The following is a 23,143-nucleotide window of genomic DNA, read 5'->3' as shown; positions in this document are numbered from 1 at the left end:
AACAGAATTTAATACAAAAATTAAGTAAGTCTCAGAGATACTGAGAAGTTTGGGAAAGATTTAAATATATTTTAAAACTGGGAAGATTTTGTAATTAAAAGAGAAATCAAATTTTTTTTAAAGCAGCTTCCATCTGAAGAAAGCTTTTATCTAGATTTTTTGTTGGGAAATTTTTTTCTTTATTCACGTGCTCTTTACAGATAAAATGTCTTAACTACAACTTAAAAAACTGTTTAAATTGTGAAAACTGTTCTCTCGTCTGCATTCAATCAAGCATTTTTAATGAGACAGAAAGTACAGGAAAGAAGAGGAAAAGTTCTGAGAGAAAGAAAATAGATTACACTTCTCTCTGAGAATAAAAATCTCCATGGCCTTCTCTACCTTCAAACATCCATTTACATGAAAACTTTCTGACAAGAAGCAGTTATAATTCAAAAAATGATAAAATAATCTTAAATTGCTGCAAATTATCTTGAATGTAATAATGAATTTTTATCAACGTAATTGTTTGTTTTTAATGCTTTCGTGTACAGGAAATATTAAGATTGGCATTCGAAAAAAAAGGAGTGAACTATATCTTAAGCTTATTTCTATCGTAGAATATAAAATACATGTCGAGAATAATTTCACAGTTCCATGCTTTACAAAGTAAAGGTTTCATAAAAATTCTGAAAATTGAAAAAAGCTATAACTTGAAAGGCGTTGGAAATCGAAGGATTGCAAATTTAATAAGAAAAAGTAATACAAAAAAGTTTAATTTTGTATCATCGCAAGTTCAGAAATTGCAAACATTAAACATTCAATGTAGAACACCTGTATAGAAAATTATCAGGACCGACGTCAAATCACGGTCCTTTCAGGCCCTAATCGGGCCCTGGCTAGCCCCTTTTGAACAAGTGTTTTTCTGAGTGTCTAACTTCAATTTTTTTCCACACTTTCGAAAAGAGACAGGGTTTTTGAAAGTATTAAAAATGAAAGGTGAAAACTAAAAGAATGAATTTTATTCCTCACCAGAGTTAGTCCTTTTGGATCAAATCTAAGAGAATAAAATGAATTTTTTGAAATGTAGTTTAAGTTTAGATAAAGCAGTTGACTTTATAACAAAAACAAACAAAATTTCGACAAAATAGTTGAATCCTCAACTAAAACATATTCATTTTCAAAGAAAAAGTTGAATTTTTAACAAAAAGAATTAATTTTCATCGAAATAGTTAAATTTTTAATTCGAGAGGATCATTTTTTAATTAAAAAGGTCTATTTTAAACCTAAAGTGAAATAGGTACAAAATTATTTCGCAACTAAAAAAATCGGCCCCTATCGCGGACAGCCAGTCATCATGCGTGTTTATGGGCATTAGGGTCTTTCAAAGTTTCGACTTTTGATTGTTGGTGATCGATCTCCCTCAATTTATTCATTTTTTCGGAAAATTAAAACGAGTATTTTGTTCTTTTTTTAATGTTAAATTGAAAAAACTCGGTTTTTGAACACATTGAAAAAATGAGAACTTTTTCTAAACTGTTAGTGAATTAAAGTATAGTCACCTCATCAGGAATTTTCAAAAAATTATTTCCACCCAATAATTGTCAATTTTGCCCCCCCCCCCCTCTTAACTACTTTTATTGTGCCCATAAAATGTCACAATAAATGCAAAATAGTAGTTTTCTGTCAAAGTCATGCTCAAGATGGTGTTTTAAAAATAATTTTGATTTTTTTGAACAATCATTATTTGCTTGAAAATGTGTTCGCCCTGTAAGTCGTAAAAGTTATTATCTTGTGGGATATATGACATAAATTTTATGATTTTTAAGACAGTTACTTTTTGTTTAACATACTTTGTTATTATTTACACAATTTTCATTTGCTTGAACAATTTTTTCTCCTTTATATTGTAAACAGTTATTATTTTATATAATTTATTATCAATATTAACAAATTTTGAGAGTTATATATTTGTTAAGGATATATGGATATATTTAAATAGTTTTCTATTTATTAAAACACCTTTTTGCTCTTGTATAGCGTGAAAATTTATTATTTTTTGGAATTAATGGCACAATTAACGGATGTTGAGAGCAATATTTTTTTAAAAATCATTTAGCAATTTTTTAAACGATTTGCATTCATTTAAACAATTTTGTTTCTTATGAATCGTAAAAAGTTCTTCATTTCAGTAATTAACAACACAATTAACTTATGTTAAAAGTAATATGTTTTTGTGAAAAATTTTTGCCAATTATTTAAACAATTAGTAATCACTCGCTTGTGCGTTTTCATATGGAAGGTGGAGAAAAATTAATTTTTTTCAAATATCTTACACTATGTCGCTTATTATTCAGAATCTTTTTATCTCAGAATTTATATCCTATATTATTTGACGAATTAAATTCAATGGCATTAAGAAATGTATAGTCCTTTTTTTCTTAAAACCACTTCCGTGTTCTGTATAATTCATGTAGTTTAGGAAAGATCTACATGCAAAGTATTTTCAATTTACAAATTCCATTAATCCACGGAGTATTTAATCTAAGAAGGTTTTTGAGAAAAAAGACTATACTTTACTTAGAGAAATTGAATGTAGTTGTTTAAAAAAATTATAATTATTCAAACAGTATATGGTATACGTTTTAAAATAAGAAAATACTAAGTGATAAGCGACATAGTGTGAATGAATTTAAATAACTGCTAAATATCTTGCAAAAATTGAATACATGAAAATTGTTTAAATAATTATCCAATATCATAAAAAAATATATTACGCTCAACTTTGTAGAATGCGGTCATGAATTTAGGAAAATAAAGACTTTTTAAAATTTTCAAGAGAAAAAATTATTTAAATAATTACAAAATATGTTTAACAAAAAGAACTCCTCTTGACATTCATCATTTCTATCATTTATCCCGAAAGATAATAACTTTTCATCAACTTATACGAGGAAGAAATTCTATGTATAATTAATAATAGTTTAAACAATTTAAAATTATTTTAAAATGCTTCAAATTTGTCACTCTTTCTTTAGAAATAATTCAAGTTTGAGGAAATGTAAAAAATACTGACTTTAGCTCGAATTTAATACAAAACTGATATTTTTCTTTTTCTGTGACATTTTCCGGGCTCAATAAAAGGGTATTGGGTGGGTCAAAATTAAATTTTATTGGATAGAAATTATTCTTTGAAGAATTCCTTAAGCGGCGACTATACTTTAATTCACACAAAATTACTAACAAGTACTTTTTTTCACTTTTTTGAGAACCGAGATTTTCCCATTTAAAAGCCCATATTTATTCATTATTTCATAAACCCGGTTTTTTTCGGAAAAACGAACAAATTATGGGGGGGGGGGTCGATCATCAAAATTCGAAAGTAAAATTTGGTAGAGGTGTAAATTTGGACCACCCTTGTCATGGATCAAGACAGTGACGTGGTGCTAAACTGTTGTTTTTTTTTTGTATCCGAAGAAAAAATTTTCCCCAAAATGACTGAAATGCAGCGATGGGAAAAAGGGCACAGCTGTTGAAGAAGTTAAAGTACCCTGGTGGTCAGGGGTCGCCTGACACGATATATTTTCAGTATAAACAAGCTACTTGGTTTCTGCGATATTTCAAAACTAACACGTAAACGTGTGAAGCGTCCGTTGAATCTATGAGAAATAGAAGGCAAGGAACAAATTTTCTCTGCGTGTGTACAAGAAGGAGGAGGAGACTTTTTGAAACCCGATACGGAAATGCCCACACAGTCAATTTGTTCCATGCACATCCCCAGATTTTACAAGCAAGGTGTATCGAATTCAGAGGAAGTAACTTGTACTTTCCAGGATATGGGGAATCCCTGTGGAATTCATTTCGTTTCGAGATATTTTGTTGATAGTTGTATTTTGTGTTTTAATTTGTATCACCAATGGTTCTTTTAATATTCGAAATAAATCGAAAAATAAATGTGAAATTCGAGGCAATGTAAATAACAAAAATACAGAAATTGATTCTGATTTATGTCTTTAAAAAAAAATCTGCACTTGCTTCCAGTTAGGGTAAGGTGGAATGATATGGGCATAATTATTGTCTTTTTCACGTCAGTATTTGATACAGTTTTGAGTAAGATTTTTTTTATCAACTAATGATACTTACGTAACTTAAAAAATCTTTGCAAAATCATTTAAACCTTTGTTAAAATCATTAAAATCTATAGAAAATGTTTGAAATCTTTGTAAAATATTAAAAATGTTTGATAATATTTGTAAAATTTATAAATCTTGGCGAAATATTTTTAATCTTTAGGAAATCATTGAAATCTGTTAAAGATCTTTAGAAATATTCAAAATAGTTTTGAAACATTTGTGAAATTATTGAAATATTTGAGAAATTATTTATGCTTTTGTGAAATTTCATAAATCTATCCGAAATCATTAAGTCTTTGTGAATTGTTGATGAACTATCCAAATGTTTTGCGGTACATTTGAAATCTTTAGAAGATCAATGTCTTTATGTATTTTTTTAATCTATCCTTAATCTTTGTAAAATCCCTTCAGACTACCCGAATTTTTTGCAAAACATTTGAAATCTTTGTGAAATCTTTAGAAAATCATTGAAATCTTTTTAAAATATTTAAAGTATTTGATAATATTTGTGAGATTATTAAATCTTGCCGATAAATTTTAATTCTTTGGGAAAACATTGAAATCTTTGTGAAATTTTAAGAAAATCATTGAAAACTTTATAAAATATTATTTGTAAAATTATTAAATCTTTGCCAAATATATTAATTATTTTGGATATCATTGAAATCATTGAAATATTTTTTAAACATTTGTCAAATCTTTTTAAACTATCCGAATTTTTCGCAAAAAATTTAAAATCTTTGTGAAGTCTTTAGAAAATCATTGAAGTCTTTGTAAAACATTAAAAGTATTTGATCATATCTGTGAAATTATTATATCTTAGCGAAATATTTTTAATCTTTAAGAAATCATTTTCATCTTTGTGAAGTCTTTTGAAATCTTCGAAATATTTTTGAAACATTTGTCAAATTATTGAATCTATCGGAAATCTTTGAAACGTTTGGGAAATCATTAAAACAAATTGAAAATATTTTTAAAATATTTGGTATGCTTTTAAAATTGTTAAAATTTTTGCGAAATCATTTAAGTCTTTGTGAAAGATTTTAAAATTATCCGAAATATTTTTGAAATATTTAATAATTTTTATAAAAGTGATTGAAATCTTTGTGAAAACTTTTAAAAATCATGAAAGTCTTGGTAAAATGTTTTAAGTCTATCCGAAATCTTTATGAAATTTTTCTAACGTTTGGGAAATAATTATAATCATAGTGAAGACTTTCTGAAATCATTCAGAAATATTTGAAATATTTCTGAAATCCTTGGAAACCTTTTGTAAGAAATCTTTGCATCTTTGCAAAACATTTAAAATATTTACGAAATATTTAATAATTTTTGCAAGAAGGATTGAAATCTTTGTAAAACCCTTTAAAAATCATGAAAGTCCTGGTGAAATCTTCTAAATCTATCCAAAATCTTTGCGAAACTTTTCCAACTTTTGGAAAATCATTATAATCTTTTTGAAATCTTTCTGAAACTATTAAGAAATATTTGGTAATACTTGTGAAATCATTGAAATCTTTAGAAAATCATTGATGTATTTGTAAAATCTTTTTAATCGATACCAAATCTTTTCGAAATATTTTTAAACATTTATATTTTTGGAAAATTATTGAAATCTTTCTGAAAGCCTTGGAAACCTTTGCGAAGAAATTTAAAATTTTGTCAATCTTTTTTAAATTTTTGGTAAGATTGGTGAAATGTTTGAAATCGTTGTGTATCCATTGAAATCTTTATGCTATCTTTGAAATCTTTGCGAAATATTTGAAATCTCTGAGAAATCATTGAAGGGTTTGTCAAATCTTTGTACAATTTTTCTTAAATTTTTAGAAATCTGCGAAATATTGAAAATATTTGGTAATATTTGTTCAATTATTGAAATCGCTGCGTATTCATTAAAATCTTTGAAATCTATCCGAAATCTTTGCGAAATAGTTGGAATCTTCGAGAAATTATTGAAGTGTTTGTCAAATCTTTGTACAATGTTTCTGAAATTTTTAAAAATCTGCGAAATATTAACAATGTTTTTTAAATATTTGTTAATATTTGTAAAATTATTGAAATCTTGAAAAAATAATTAGTTAATGCAAAATCTTTTCAATCAATCCTAAATCTTTGCGAAATATTTGAAAACTATTACAGTTTTTGAAAAATCTTTGAAATTTTTATGAAATATTTTTCAAATCTTTCTGAAACCTTTACAATATGAATAATATAATTTTTCAAGTTTCTAATCTAAAATTTAAGCAATATCGTTCCGGATGGCACGGCAACAACTCAAATTTAAAAAACTGATAAAAGTAGCTTTTTGTAGAAAATGAAGATTTAAAATTTTAGTTTGAAAATTGATGAGTACTTTTACATTAGAAAAGTAGTAAATATTTATATTTAAGTGATTTTTATTTGGAAAAAGAAGTATTTTATTATTTTATTGTATTTATAAACTTATAGGAAGAGGAATATGGTCAGAAAAAGGTTTCAAAAAGGGTAAGAAGCTAGACAAATAAAAGCAGAGAAGAAAATGGGAGACAAGTACAGAGTCATGTATTTGATTGTTTAAGAACTTTGTAAGCAAAAACCAATTTTTGCCAAAATGTTGGTTCTCTAGTTCTGTACAACAAGTTTTCAATTTTAAATTAGCAATTAGCTTTATAAAACACATTAGTTCTCGTTTATTATCAAGGAATAGTATTGCCCTTCGTCATTAATATTTATTATTTTAAACAAATAGAAGAAATTGGTTTCTTCTAAATATTGATTTCTTTTACCTGAATTACTAAGATGCAACTTTTTGGTTAAACAATAATGGATTGTATGCATATATAAAACTACATTACAAGTATAGGAAAACTGTTTTTCCAGAAATTCATTCTATCAGAAAAGTAGTTTTCCTGAAGAGTAACAGATGGATCAGTATTATTAGTAGCACAGCCAATCTGAAGAAATCTCTTCTGTTTTGCATATGGCTCCCAAAGATTAGGAACATCCAAAAGATCAGAAACTGGTTTTCTAGAAATAGAAAAAAAATCGCTTAGTATTCTAAATATTTTTAGGTCGCAGAATTACAATTTTATTGAGAAATTATAATATATGTACCCTGTCGTTGCAAATGACGTCCATAAATCAACCATTACATCAACTATGTACTCATCATTTTCGTTTAGAGGGTCTCGGGCCTTGGAATGAAAAAGGTATAAAAGATCATCGGCATGCGTAACTCCAATATTTTCCTTTTCACCATTATTCAAAGAAATTTGATTTTCTTCACCTCGATAACCAAAAACGTATGAGTAAAAAGTTTTTTCAGAAACTTCAGCCATTTTGTCGATTAGTAGCGAATTCGGATATATGAATTGTGTGTCCCCACATAATTTAGTGTAATTTGCGAGAAGCTGTGTTTAAAAAAAGAAAAAAATCATGAGCAATTGCTAAAAAATGCAAGGTTTTTATAAATACTGTAAATTGCGAGTCCATACAACATGACGAACCTTATCTTCAGGCAAACATTCGGATTTCTTAAAATAAAATTCATCAATTATTTCTTTGAACTTTACTTCATCTTCAGCCAATAGGTAATGTTTAGCACTCAATTTAATACTTTTATCCAAGGCCTGTTTAATTGATTGATGCGATGAATTGAAATAAAGAGCTGTTGATAAAAATAATTTTTAATTAACAATTAGCTTCAAACAATTTTTTTTAATACAGATAAAACTTACTTTCAGTAATATATAATCCTTCGTCAGCAACGGTACCAGTCATAAAAGGATAATCCCTCATTTCATTTCTTGATATTAAATTCTGTGGACTATCTGTTAAAAAAGCATCTTCCGACTCTACTTCATTTGTTGGTATCCATTTTAAATCAGGAAAATCAAAAACATGGTATGACGTTAAATTCACTAATTCAAAAGCATCCTTTTCTCGCAAGCACTTGATGATTATTTCTGAATTGTCTGTTGGGCAACCCACGTTTTTCGCAATGGAATTCACATCAGGTTTAAAGAGACTTCTGTCACGATATCCCCAAGGAACAAGAGCGCTTCCACTCTGAGCAATATATTGATGAAACAAACCTGAAAAAACGTGTAATATCGAGCGTTCATACGAATGAAACTGGCTGATCAAATACAAAATTCCAAAATCTGTATAGAAGCATTAAATTAGTTTTGATCAAATTTTGGAATCAAATTGATCAACGGGAATTTGCCATTAAAACAATGCAATTCAATTAAGACTAGTGCTTTTACCATCAGATGCATTGGAGAGTGCATGCAAAGTGACAGAAGCTCCTCCTGCACTTTCACCAAATATGGTAACGCGATTTGGGTCACCGCCAAATGCTTCAATATTTTGTTGAACCCACTTCAATGCAAGAACTTGATCTTTTAATCCAAAATTTCCCGGTGCCACTGAGTCTCCGGTACTGAGAAAACCAATGATTCCAAGCCGATAATTTATAGTGACCAATACTATGTCCTCATCTAGTAGGTATTTTGGATTATAAGAGCCTCCACCTCCAAAAAAGAAACCACCTCCATGCATCCATACCATCACTGGCAATAAACTATTATCGAAGGTGTTTTTAGACTAAAAGAAAAAAGAAAAAGTGATAAAAGAAAAGTTCCGTTAACAATTATTTTTACATATAAATGTTGGTAGAAATGTGTATAAACATATGAATGGTCGTGAACAATATATGGCTACCCCTTTTTTGGAAAATTTTTCAGGAAAACGGAAAAACTGTTCACCGAGTACGTCTTGGGATAGCTTTTTGGGGAACTTTTTTATTGTATTTAAAAAATTTAAATTCAATTTTTTCACTTTTGGAAAAAAGCACGACACGTAGATGAGTACCATACGATTGAACAATACAAAAAGAAAAAAAAGTGAATTTTTAAAATTTGATGGTTTAGCCCCTTAAGGATCCCGACCATTCATCTGTGACAATATGTGAGTTAATCTATCCGGAATTTCTATATTTACCTTTGATGAATTAAATTCTAAAACTGGCGTATAAACGTTCAAATATAAGCAATCTTCATTGCCCATGAGTTTTCCTTCACCAAAAAATTTTTGAACACAATTAGATGTTTTGCCCGCAGTCGACAAAATTCCATCCCATCTTTTTGCCGGTAAAGGACTGCTGAATCTAAATTTCAAGAATAGAAATAAAAGTAAATTTATTATCGGTAAATTTCATCTCAGGATCTGTTCACAAAATACTTTACCAATTTAAGGGAAGGGGGGTACAGGCTTAAGACTTTTTCTCCTATTCCCCACTTCTCCCTTTTTTTAAAAACTCTCCCTTTTTTCCCTTGTTTCTAAACGCTTTCTCTTCTTTCTCAATTTCTTATTTTGTCACTTGAATGCGAACTGAATTAATAGTATCTAATAATAAGAAAATTCAACTTTTTAGTGGTCAATTAATTCTTTTTGGTTTAAAGTCTGCTATTATATTTTTAGTTTGGAATTCATCTAGCTTCAATAACGTTTTGTACTATTTAATTTTATATTTTGCTATTCTGTTATAAATGCAATTATTGTTAAAAAAAAGCATCCTTTTTCGTAATAATTCGGGTTCTTCCTTGCAGATCGAAAAAAATTTGTTAAAAATTTATTCTTTGTTTAAAACTTTGTATATTTAATTGCACGCTTAACTATTTTGTAGGAAAATCATTTCATTTTTGGTTACCAATTTATTTTTGTAGCGTCAAGTTTTTTGTTTAAAATTTCTCTTTTAAATTGGAAAATTCGTCTATTTGGTTGAAAATTCGTCTTTTTCAACAAAATTGATTTTTTGAATTAAAAAGCCACCTCTTTTGTTGAAAATTCATTTATTTCTTCATAATTTGAGTTTAAAATGCATTTCCTTGGTTGAAAATTTAACTATTTCGTTAAAAATTAACTGTATTTCGGTGAAAATAAACTTCTATCACCAAAAATATAAGTGTTCTATTATTGTTTGAAATTTGATCTTTTTATTTAAAAATTGAACCTTTATAGTTGGAAATACAAGTTTGAGTTTAAAGTGTTTTCTTTTTTCATAGTAAATTAACTAAAATTAAAATAAATTAAATTCAACAATTCCGTTTTTGGTTCAAAACCAATTTTTTTTTAATAAAGCTTTTTTTTAGTTGAAAATTCAACTATTCAATTAAAATTCATCTTCTTCAAAATTCTATTTATTTTTATTATTGATGTAGGTTTTTCGATCAGGGAAATTAGTTAATAGTTTAAGATGTTAATTTTGTTTGTTATTTTTATTTTTTTAAGATTGTTAAAAAACGCTCTCTAGCTCCGCTGGGATATGAGCCCAGGTCCTTTCGATTGCCGGTCTGATCGACCACAAAAGACTTGGCCAGTCGAAGCCTCGCATTTGCAAGTGCGTTGGCATAGATGTATAATATATAATCCATATAGACTGCGTAGGTGATGTAATTGTGAAGAGATCATAACTTGTGAAATATATTAGCTTTGGTAAAATCACGAAAACAGGCATATCAAGTTCTAACTTTAATCAAGAATGGTTTCGGTAGTTTCATTTAATCTTTTGAAATTTTTTAAACATTAATTAATGGAAAAATCTACCCAATTGGCGGACGCATTGTTATCGCACGCTACGCGCACGGCTCACTTCGCTCGCAAGTTTGAGCGCGCCTAGGGCGCGCGACGGTTGAATCTCGCACCTCGCGCTCGATAATAGGTTACCTCGCGCTTCGCGCTCTAAATTTATGATACCTGGCGCTTCGCGCTCTAACTTTATGATACCTCGCGCTTCGCGCTCGGATATTTATTCTTTGCATTTGAAATGCATGAAAAAAACTTTATCAAAAAGATCTCTTTTAGATGGCAGTATTTATATGCGTCTTCATATTTTCATCGTGATACTCGCGCTCGATTTCCGACAGACATTTGTAAACAGGTTTTGTTGGATTTTTTTTCTCGTAACTTTTGTCGTTTTTCCGCACATTTTTTTTGTCAACGTTATTTTTCACGAATAAAACAAAAAATAAGCGTCCTATCAAGAAGTGATTCTTAACAAAGTTATAGATGTTTTCTGAGATAACCATTTTTGTTAATTCATCTTTTTTCGTATCCTACCTAGTTTGTCCACAAAATGGAATTTTTTACTTTCCATTATTTTTTGTGCAATCAAAATTAGAATTTTCCATTTTTTAAGAGAAACCAAAAATTGGTTATGATAATCTTGTAGGGCTTTGAAAAAGAAATGTTTTTTTCTGTTGACTTTTTTTCATATCGTTCGTTTTTTGGCTTCGAACTTTTATATTAGGTCGATTAAAAAAATTTTGAAAAAGCCATAACTCTGAGAATTTTCTTTTTATCGAAAAAAGTCATAAGAATAAATTGTTTTTTCTTTGCAATACTATAAATATCCGTACATAGAATTTTCAAATTCAGAAAAAAGTTGTCTCAAAAATATTCAAAATGCGCTCACTTTTTGAATTTTTATCAAAAATGGCTGGTTCACGATTTGTCCTTTCTAGTAGGATCTACAAAAAGTGTGCCAAGGATGAATTTGATTCGTTCATTTTTTCGAGAGTTATCGTGTTTACGGACGGACGGCCGGACGGACAGACAGACAGGCAGACGCCATCGTGAAAACCTGATTTTCGGATTCCGCGGGTGTCGAAACGTTGAGATCCATTGAAAAAGTGTGATGTTAATTTTCCGACAATTCTAATACTTTCTCCATAACAAATGATCAGAATGTAAAAAGGAAGCGGATAGCAAGACAAAATAAGTGAAAAAGTAAATTAAAACTTTAAAAACATACCTTAGAACGTTAAAACACAGTTCCGTTGAAATTACTTCAAGAAAATTAAAATTCCCAGTTTTTTTTAAAGAGGCTAGATATGAAAAAATATACGAAAGCAAAATTGTTCCTTGGAAAAATTTCTACAAAAAAATCTCTATAATTTTGAATATTACTTCGATTTTTTGAAAAACTTGACTTCTCAAGTGTCAAAGTTTGTCAAGTGGGCCACTTTTTTTATGGGTTGTGATTTTTCTTCGAGAATGCGTGATAAGTTAGAGTTTTACATAAAGGAAACGGCCGTAAAACATTTTTGCAAAATTTTCATTTTTTGAGTCGTTATTGTTATTTAACTTTTTTAGCATTGTTGATGAAATTAACAACAATTTTTATAAACAAATAGAATTCGTTCTAACTTCTCAATCAAATGCAATGCTTTAGTTGATTAATTACGATAGCTCGTTTAATTACGAAAATTTTGGTAACAACAAAATAGGGAAATGGCATGTCATCAAAAGTTGTGCGTATTTTCGTGTTGACTAAGAGTCATATAAAAAAGTAAAAACACCTATGGATTTGTCTCGGAAATATCTCGGTGAAACTTTTTTTTGTTTAAGAAATTTGTCAAACAATTACACCATTTGTTATCTTTTTGCTGTTGTTATAAACAAAGTATGCATCGGATCGCAAAACCAAGTGCACTATTGCATTCCTCACGAACATAGCTAGATACGAATTATTCTTGTAAACCCATTTTTTTAACCAATTAGAGCATTTGTTGTTCAGCGCACTGTTGCTCCGTGTCCGTAAACATATATTTGAAAGTAAAAAAACTAAGAGTCATGTCAAAAAAGTAAAAACACCTCTGGATTCGCCTCGGAAATATCTCGTGTGCATTTTTTATTTTTGTTTAAACAATTTGTTAAAAAATTACACCATTTGCAATCAGTCTATAATTGTTATAAACAATAATGCAATGGTGCACTTGGTTTTCTGATTCGATGCATACTTTGTTTATAACAATTGCCAAAAGATAACAAATATCGTATTTGTTTAAAAAATTGCTTAAACAAAAAAACAAAAAAATGCACATCGAGATATTTCCGAGACAAATCCAGAGGTGTTTTTACTTTTTTGACATGACACTTAGTTTTTTCACTTTGAAATCCATTTCTACAGGCACGAAGCAACAGTACGCTGAACAACAAATGCTCTAATTGTTTAAAAAATGGGATTACAACAAAAACAAAAAAAGGCACATCTAGATATTTCCGAAACGAATCCAGAGGTGTTTTTACTTTTTTGCTATGTGTGACACTTTTAGACTTAGCATACTTTACTCCCTTACGTAACAGCCCCACCGACTGCATTCCTGACGGACAAAGGACTACGCTTTCCCTAAAATACTTGTTTTCCCCCCGAGATGGAAAGCGTCAGTATTAGACCTTCCGTGTTGCGTGCAACGTCGCTTCTCGACCTTTTGTAATCTTTCATTTTTATGAATAAATAACAATATCTACGGATATACGTTTATTTATTTCTTCTATAACGTAACCCGTCACAGAATTTTGGCGATCCTGCCAGGATCCCTCGAAACGACTCTACGGAATCAAACTCGACGGATCTTCGAAAAAAAAGAAACTGGAAAGCCTTATTAAGTGCAGTTTTGTGAAAGTGCATTGCTGTGAAATCAGTCTACGGACTAAATAGTGCATCCATCACACGGTGAAGGAATTTCACTGGGAATCACCAAGGAATACGTAACCCGGCTGAATTAAGTAGGCTTGATAGTAACTCTGTAGGGATAAGGTCCTAGAGAAGGAGAGACGTCACTCAGCCAAGCTGACACCGTTGGAAACGCAGCTCACGAGCCAGTGTCCAGACAGGACGTCACCTTGAGGCCCAGCATCCTTCTCGTCGCAACCGAACCTTAATTCATATGAAAATTGTTAGTCTTGTTTTAGCATTTCAAACATTTAGGTACGTCGTACCTAAAACATTTAGCAGGGCAAAACTTAGAAACTAACCTTACAATGTCCACCGCCTCAAATTCCAAAACTCATCTATCCGAAATAAATCAAATCCTTCAAAACGTCTTGCAGAAGTTGACTCTTCTGGAAGAGAATCGAAGATTCTTGAAGAATAATTTAAGGGTCCTAAATGATGAAAACGCGAAAAGGGTTGAGGAAATTAAAATATTGGCTCGACAAGGTAACGCTCTGCTCACCGAAGGGAAAAAGGGAAAGTTTTGAGAACAATGAGAGTAGCGATTCGGAAGACTCGGGTGATGAGAGGGATATACCTGCTACGCTAAAAAAAATCGACCACTCACGTGCCCTCTTCGTCACAAACACGACTCCTCGTAGACTCAGGATCGTCAATAAACATAATTAAAGAATCTCATGTGCCGCAGATTATCCCTAAAGTGCCTTTTAAAAAAGAATTCAGAATAAGTAATGATAAACAAACATCCCAACATAAAATCACAATAGAGTATCTCAGTCAGCCTCATACATTTCACGTGGTCCCTGATATTTTCCCAATGCCGGAGGACGGCATATTACGATTGCGATTTATGCGACAATACGCATATAGTTTGTCGAATAAAAGATTGAAACTAAATTTGTATGAACATGAATTATTCGATGACGGAATATTCATACCTCCAAATCAAACTAGATTGGTTCGAATTCCGGTAACAAAACAAGATGGTCAGGTAATAATCTTTGATAACCCCCACCTTCCAGATTCAATACTTCAAATACAAGACCAAACAATAACTATACCCATATCTAATGAATCTTCAGAATTCAAGAAAATAGAAATGAAGGAAATAAAATATGAGTACATTGAAATGGAAACCCCTGAAGAAACGGTTTATTATATAACTCAGAGTGAGCTATCCGAACGTTTGAAATCACTCATGGAAAACACTTGTTAGAACCACATTGAACAAGACCTCAGGGAAAATATCACAAAAATCATCCACTCATATAACGACATCTTTTCATTACCAGGTGACCCATTACCAAGCTCACAATTAACTAAAAATAAAATAGTTCTCACACAAGACAAGATTGTCAATAATTGCTCCTATTAACCTCCAGAATGTCACAAAAAAGAAATCGAGACTCAACGACATGTTGACTAAAAAGATAATCTGAAACTCAGAATCACCCTATAATTTACTATTGTGGGTGGTCCCAAAGAAAGTCGACGCATCAGGCCTGAAAAAGTGGAGAGTTGTGGTGAACTTTCGGAAGATCAATGAAATCACGGATCACGATGCATATCCACTCCCAATGATCGAAGACATTTTATATCATTTAGGAAATGCCAAATTTTTCTCCGCATTTGATCTTCGTGCTGGATTTCATCAGATTCCCATGGAGGAAGGTTCAAAAAAATTCACTGCGTTTTCAACACCTAAAGGGCATTTTGAGTTTGAAAGAATGCCATTCGGTCTCAAGAATGCCCCAGAAACATTCCAGAGGATGATGGACAACGCTTTGAGAGGATTGAATCGGAGGATATTCATGGTCTATTTGGATGATATTGTTGTATTTGGTTCCACGATAGAGGAGCACAACCGGAATCTGGTCACTCTATTCGAAAGACTACGCCAGACCGGTCTCAAACTTCAACCTGATAAGTGTGAGTTCTTGAAACCCGAATTAGAGTATCTAGGTCACTTAATTACAGAGAACGGAGTTAAACCAAACCCTATGAAATTACAAGCAGTAGCAAATTTTAGAATCCCAAAGAATGCTGCAGATGTCAAGTCATTTTAGGACTTTCAGGGTATTATCGAAAATTTATCAAAAACTATTTAACTACCGCTAAATCACTCACAGAACTCACTAAAAAATTAAAAACCTTTGCCTGGACCTCAGAATGTCAGGAAGCATTTGAAAAATTAAAAAATGCCTTATGCAGTGCCCCCCTTTTAAGATATCCAGATTTTGAAAAGGAATTCATTTTAACTACAGATGCCTCAAATGTCGGTCTAGGAGCCACCTTATCTCAAAATGGTCACCCATGTTGCTATATCTCTCGAGCACTTAACAGCTCAGAGTTAAACTACACCACCACTGAAAAAGAGATGCTCGCAATAGTTTGGGCGGTAAAAAGACTCCGACAGCACATTTTGGGACGCGAATTTCAGATAGTTACTGATCACCAAGCCCTCACTTGGCTGATTAATGTCAAAGATCCCTCATCGAGACGGATGCGGTGGAGAGTCAAAATGGAAGAATATAAATACAGAGTTGTAAATAAGAAAGGATCCGAAAATACAGCCGCTGATGCGCTATCGTGGATGCAACCAATCCATGAAAACTTAACAAATGAGCAGGTAATGGAAACAAACATCGATCTAGAAGTACAGTTACCTGATACTGAAATCCTGGATGCACCCCGAAAGCGCGATCTAAATACAACAGAACCACAGAAAGCTCAATAAGAAATCCAGGAGCCCATCCAGAAAGCCCAACCTGTATTCCGACGGACACGATTATTGAAACTCCAACACCAGAACTACCAATAGAACCTCCCTCAGTACCCGAAAGACCTACTGACCCTCAAATCTACCAAGAATACTATCGATGGTTTGGGAACAGAATACCTACTCGCGAAGTAGAAAAACCCAAGGCTAATGGGAAATTGTGGAGAGAATTCTCTAAAAGACCAACTAACGAACCAAACATCAACGTTCTACCACCTTACACAGAGAGAGACTGGCTTAAGATACTGAACAATACTGCCAGGTGCACGATTTCCAGAAAATTAACCATACTTAGAATGCATTTTAACGATCCAACCATCACCTCCACAGAGCGTTTGAAACTTAAGATCTTGATTGCATTCATTAGCTTCAAATATCCTCAATTAAAAATCCACACATGCTACAATGCTGCAACTCAGCTAACACAAGAGGAATGGAATCAAATAATCAAAGAAAGTCACAGGTCTCTGATGGCTCAACATTTTGGAGACAATAAATCTATTCAAAGAGCTAGAGAATTAGGAATCTGGGCCAACATGAAAAATGACATAATAGATTATATAAAAAAATGTCACACATGTCAAACGCAAAAACCCAATGATAAGATCGCAAAGGATGTATTCGGTCCAATACCTGTTACCTGCCAGGCCAACGAGTACATCCTATCGATTCAGGATATGCTTACGAAATATCTGGTACTAATTCCTTTAAAAGACACACTATCAGAAACCATAATCAAACAGTTATTCGATCACTTTATTTATATAATTGGATCCCCTAAGCACATCTTAACTGATCAAGGTCAAAACCTAGTATCCGAGTTAATGCAAAATTTTAAGAACCTTTTTAGAATTCAACACGTTAGAACAACAGCAATTCATCCTCAAAGCAACGGTGCCCTAGAGCGCACCCACAGCACCATCAAAGATTTAATTAGGACTGCCATGTCAGACCTCCACACCGAGTGGGACAAAGCACTCAAGTTTATTTGCATGCCATATAACACCATGTTCCATGAGGGCACCGGATTCAGTTCTTTCCAATTGACCTTCGGGAGAAATGCAAATGTCCCATCGATACTTGCTACCACACCTAGTCTAAAATATCCAGATTTGGTGAGTTTGTGGCAGTAACGACATGAGAGGTACATTAGAAAAGCCCGTGAGCAAATTGAGAAATCGAAATAAAAATAAAAAAGAGTACAAGGAGATATCATTGTCAAATCTCTTCAGAACACCACCATATATGCCGAAAACCCAGGAAACACTCAATTGTATCATTATACATGGAAACTAGTGATAGGAATCGAGACATCGAGCAAAGATCCACGATTTAAGCAGATTCAAGAGTCCTATGAAAAAGCCAACGGATTGTGTATGGGATGTACAGAAGAATTTGAGGCAAAGGCTCTAAGAAATCGTATCCATCGACTGGAAGAACTTCAGACAACCCTGCAACAAATACTGGGATTCGCTCGAAATAAGAGGGGACTCTTGAATGTCATTGGATCGGTCTTCAAGACTTTATTTGGAACACTCGACGAACATGATATGAGACTGATCAATGAAGAATTCGACAAGCTATACTCTGATAATCAAGTCATGGCTGAAACATTAGGTAACCAAACTAGAATCCTGAAAACCTGGATCAGTTCAGCTTCCCACGACTTACAGCTTCTTCATGATCTTTTGGAAAGCCACGTCAAGGAATTTAACACAATTATTAACAGTACAAATTCTAACCAGAAAAATCTTGCTATAGCCAACATTATTGTGCTGTGTAGTATATCGATTGGAGAATTTAGCGAAGATCTAAACCTGCTAATTAATGCCATCAATGACGGAAAGCATGGAATAATACACCCACAGATTCTAACACCCGGCATTTTGATTTTAGAGATGAGAAGAATTGAAGAGGATTCTAACATAAAATATCCCATTAAACTTGTTCCGTAGAATTACCAACACATTATTGACATCTCTGAGATTTCTATCGGAATAATAAATAAAAGGCTTGTTTATTTCCTTAGATTACCCGTACCGGAACATGAAGATCTGCAAACCCTATATCTAATCCCAATTCCTATCCACCACGGAAATGGCTTCATTGCTCCAATTGCAGCCCATGTAATTATCCTGATAAACCCCGAAAAAAGTTTCTATGTGCGCAGCGATTTAGACTCTATGCAGAAATGTGAAAAACTGTACGATATTCAAATTTGTAAACGCAGTCAACCAACATACTTGATTAGTGAAATACAAAGTTGCGAAACAAGTATTAATCGAAATCAAAATAAGATAATCTCCGACCACATTTGTCCATTTTCAGCGTTCAGAATATCGGAACTAGCATTTGTACCCTTGAAATATCCTAACCAATATATTATTATTCCAGAAAACGAACTAGAATTAAATACTTTATGTAACTTGCAAAGTCAAAACTTATCCATCTCCAAACCTAGTTTAATTTATAGCGATTCCGATTGTGTAATTCAAACACCGAGATCAATCCTGAAAATACGCAAGTCAATAGAACACCGCATAGATAGTATGTTTAAGAAAAACATATCTTATACCATCGACCAATCAGAATTTAAACTCTTAAGTCCGCAGTTACCTATTGTACAAGAGTCTCTTCACCACGAAAATTTTAATACATTGCGACAAAGTTTAGACACAATGGAAACATCCCTTCAGAAATGAAAAAACCTTCGATAAACCAAACTTGGATCGAAACAGGAACTGGTGTCTTATCTTATTTAGGATACGCTTCAATAGAAATCACTAAAACATACATATTGTACAAGTTAGTTTTTTTCGCATTACTCGCTTAATTAATACCCAAGAAGTTATGTATAAGATTATTTTGCGTCAAGACCAATGTAACCACTACCCCAGCAGTACATTACACAGCTGTTGCTACGGCTCCGACACTGCAGAATAACGATGTATCAGTTGTACAAAAGACTGTTAGATTAAGAACTTAGAGACTAAGTTCAATCTAAGTTCAATCTAAGTTCCTAAGGGACAAAGGACTACGCTTTCCCTAAAATACTTGTTTTTCCCCCGAGATGAAAAGCGTCAGTATTTGACCTTCCGTGTTGCGTGCAACGTCGCTTCTCGACCTTTTGTAATCTTCCGTTTTTATGAATAAATAATAATATCTACGGATATCCGTTTATTTATTTCTTCTATAACGTAACCCGTCACATATGACTCTTGGTTTTTTCTTATGGATTACACAACTTTAACATCCATATATGTGGCAAACTTCAACACGCACATTTCAAAGGAACCGTCTAAAAGTGTTTATACACTTTTTCATTATCTGTTCTTTTCAACTAAAAATAAAATATCTGCATTTTTTACCTATAATTATGAATATAATATTATACTCGTCTACTTTCAAAAGTGAAGTCAAATATTATAAAAATAACAATTCTTTTCGCAATTATTCTGTATTCCATTATTCTCTCGGTCCCTCTCACTTATTCATATTGCAGTCGAAAAGAGACGAATGACAGTCGCCCCTGGCGAGATGCGGTTTTTCGGTCATGGTGGGATTTCCCAAAGCCTAAAGTATTCCTAAGTAGTATGAGGAGTAGTCAAACTAATCATGGAGTAGTACCTTCAGCAGTCTGTGTAGTAGTCCGTTAGTCTCATTAAGGGCATGCGACACAGCCAAATACCTATATTACCGATCTTACTTTATCAGCTCACTGAATATTTTTTTGAACCTAAGAACTTTTTTTGTAAATAAAATATCGAGTTGAAACTTTGGAAAATGTATTAGAGTACAATAAAGTACGTTTAGGTACTGCATTTTGATAGGAACTTAAGTGAAAATTATTTCATCTTTTTTCTGAACCTCGACATTTTTTGAACGTTCGAACTTTTTTTATACATAAAAGATCGGTCTCAATCTTTGAGAAATGCAAGAACCGAAAGAAAACTACGTTAAATTACAAAGCCTAATGCTGATGCCGATGGAATTGATAGTTGAAATATATATTTTTTTACATCTTTTATTATTAGGCTTTGTAATTTAACGTAGTTTTCTTTCGGTTCTTGCATTTCTCAAAGATTGAGACTGATCTTTTATGTATAAAAAAAGTTCGAACGTTCAAAAAATGTCGAGGTTCAGAAGAAAGATAAAATAATTTTCAGTGAAGTTCCTACCAAAATGCAGTACCTAAACATACTTTATTGTACTCTAATACATTTTTCAAAGTTTCAGCTGTATATTTTATTTACAAAAAAAGTTCTTAGGTTCAAAAAAACATCCAGTGAACTGATAAAGTGAGGTCGGTAATATAGGTATTTAGCTGTGTCACATGCCCTTAAGTAGTTTGGCAGTAGTCGGCTACCTGACTCCCGAACTACTCAGTGCACAGCCCCTCGGGTCTGATGCTCCACCAACTGAGCTACGGAGAGACGAGAAGACATTTCTCACAATCTCCTTACAAGCAGAATGTCAGCGTCAATCCTTATACTTGTAAGATTTTTCTTTCTGAACATTAATTTTTGAACTGAAAATTTATCTATCCAATTTTTGATTTTATTTACATTTGTTTTAGTTGGAGATTAAACAATGCATTTAAAAATTCAAGTATTTTATTTAAAAATTCCTTGTTTGTTAAAAAAACTAATCTTCTTGGTTGAAAATTCATTTTGTGGATAAAAAATTAACTATGTAGTTGAAAATGTAACTGTTTTTGGTCAAATGTTTATATTTTTGTTAAAAATCTCGACCACTTCGTTAAAAATACATTTTCGTAGTTTAAAAATTCGCCAATCTAGTAAGTACACAATTGACAATTTCAGCGTGCATTATGAATAATTTTAATTATTATTTTTCAGCTTTATCCTAAAATATAGAAATTCTGCGTAACTAGATTAAAAAAATGTGGGATAAATTTTGATGCCATTTTTAAAAATTGTCAATTAAAAAATATTGAACCCTATTCTTCATTATTATTTTTTTCAACAAAATTAAAGTAATATCTGTGAATCTCAAATTCTTTCAAAATTTCCTTAGAATTACTTAACCGACTTTTATTTTTATTTTTACTTTCGTACAGATGGGGTAGCAGACGTTTCGTGTACGTTTTCATTTCTAACTCTTAAGCAAAGTTATCAAAAATTTGGAAACATTGACTTAATTTTACTCTGATATAAGTACTTCATTGAGATATTTTTAGAAAAAATGTATCAGTATAAACAAATTTGACAAATAGCTGGGATTGAAAACTGTGAACTGTTGGGTATTCCATCTTAAAGTAAATTATTGTTATCATCCTGTGATTGAGGTAAACAAGATATGACGAAAAATCGTGAATGTTTTTCTATTCTAAATTTCGATTCTAATAAAGCATTCAAAATAAAATAATTCAAATTCAAATGTATTTTGTATGGTGTAAGTAGATCTTAATTTCATAAAAACCTGAATGCTATGATGGAAAAAGGCATTTTAAATTAATTTTTAGGTTTACCTTAGATGTCCAATGGGAGGTTGAGAGTAAGGTATTTCACGAAAGGCGGACAAATCTCTTCCATTTTTTGATTGCAATACACTTCCTCTAATTAGACCTTGATGTACCTTCACCAGTGGCTTATGTGACGCAAATACGATTAAAAAATACGACAATGACAAAAAGAGTACCAGTTGCTTCTTCATTGCGATGTTTTCTAGTCACTCTAGTCACTCTGACTAGTAGAATTCTTCTTTCTGACAAACCTTATCTAATTATTTACGAGTCTATCTGACTTAATGTAAGATATAATGAAAGATAAGGTATTTTACCCACATCTAAATTTGTTTTATCAAGATTGTGATTTGTATTAATTTACGATGTATTTTTACCTGTATACAGAAATGACATTTCTTAGTATTGCGTGGATCTTTAATGAGCCGATATATGGATTGATAAGAACATACATTTGGATTCATGTATAATATATATGGACCCAAATATATGTAATATAAGAATCTACTAATCAGCAAATTTATTTTTAATTTAATAAAATTCAAATATTTTTCACAAATCCAGAATTTTTTCAATAATAACAGTTTACATATTTTTAGAAATATGATTAATTTCAATTTTCTATTTTAATATTTGCTACTAATAATAAAGTAATTTTCTACATGAAAAAATATTCCTGATGTTACTATTTTTAGTAACACAATCATTAATAATCCGTCATAACAATTGAAATAAAAAAAATAATACATTAAAGAGCTATTAATGACGAAACCTTACGCTCCAAATATGATCTCGTAAAAATCCAACTAATTTGAATTCAACTCATGATTTCAAGTGATAAATCAGTTTTTTTTTAAATTTCATTTATTGAAGTAGTAAAATATATTTGCTAGTTTTCGTTTCAAGACTTAAAGTGATTCCACATTAAGAAAAAATACTTCAGAATCAATGAAATATTGATTTGAAACATCAAAGGGTGCTTTCACGTTTGGGCAAATGCATATACTATATACTCAAATGTATATGCTATTTTTTTCTCATTTTGTTGATTGAAATAAAATATTATTAAATTACACAGGCCGACAAAATTTGACAAAGGTCCGGAACCAGAGACCAGACCTAGTATACCCGAAGGTTTTTGCTGCGCTGAATCCGAATCCGACCTGAGAAAAATTCCATCACCCTCAGTTTTCGAAATATTGTAACCTAAAAGTGCAAAAAACACCGTTTTTTGCTATATTTGAGGTTACATAGCATCTTGAATAAAT

At 31.6% G+C, this 23,143-nt stretch overlaps 1 protein-coding gene across 1 annotated transcript; it reads right to left on the bottom strand.

Annotated features, from left to right (window-relative positions):
* Positions 1–6,631: 6,631 nt before the first annotated feature.
* LOC117176136 (esterase FE4-like) lies at positions 6,632–22,074 on the bottom strand. Its single transcript, XM_033366207.1, has 7 exons — positions 21,882–22,074; positions 9,096–9,261; positions 8,360–8,699; positions 7,829–8,185; positions 7,598–7,758; positions 7,206–7,501; positions 6,632–7,118 (listed from the first exon to the last, which is right to left on the bottom strand). The coding sequence occupies exons 1-7, from the start codon at positions 22,064–22,066 to the stop codon at positions 6,938–6,940; spliced, it is 1,686 nt and encodes a 561-aa protein (XP_033222098.1). The 5' UTR covers positions 22,067–22,074; the 3' UTR covers positions 6,632–6,937.
* Between the last annotated feature and the right edge of the window lie 1,069 nt (positions 22,075–23,143).

The sequence above is a fragment of the Belonocnema kinseyi genome, chromosome 7 (assembly GCF_010883055.1).
Source record: "Belonocnema kinseyi isolate 2016_QV_RU_SX_M_011 chromosome 7, B_treatae_v1, whole genome shotgun sequence".
Lineage (NCBI taxonomy): Eukaryota > Metazoa > Arthropoda > Insecta > Hymenoptera > Cynipidae > Belonocnema > Belonocnema kinseyi.
Note: the sequence above shows the minus strand (reverse complement) of the source record. Positions and strands in the feature narration are given on the sequence as shown.

What these genes read in the sequence shown, in the direction of transcription:
- LOC117176136 (XM_033366207.1), bottom strand. Translation starts at nt 22,066, where the DNA reads ATGAAGAAGCAACTGGTACTCTTTTTGTCATTGTCGTATTTTTTAATC. An exon ending in TAGAATTTAATTCATCAAAG is followed by an intron (nt 8,700 to 9,095) that starts GTAAATATAGAA and finishes TTTTTCTTTTAG; the next exon opens with TCTAAAAACACCTTCGATAA. An exon ending in ACTCTCCAATGCATCTGATG is followed by an intron (nt 8,186 to 8,359) that starts GTAAAAGCACTA and finishes ACGTTTTTTCAG; the next exon opens with GTTTGTTTCATCAATATATT.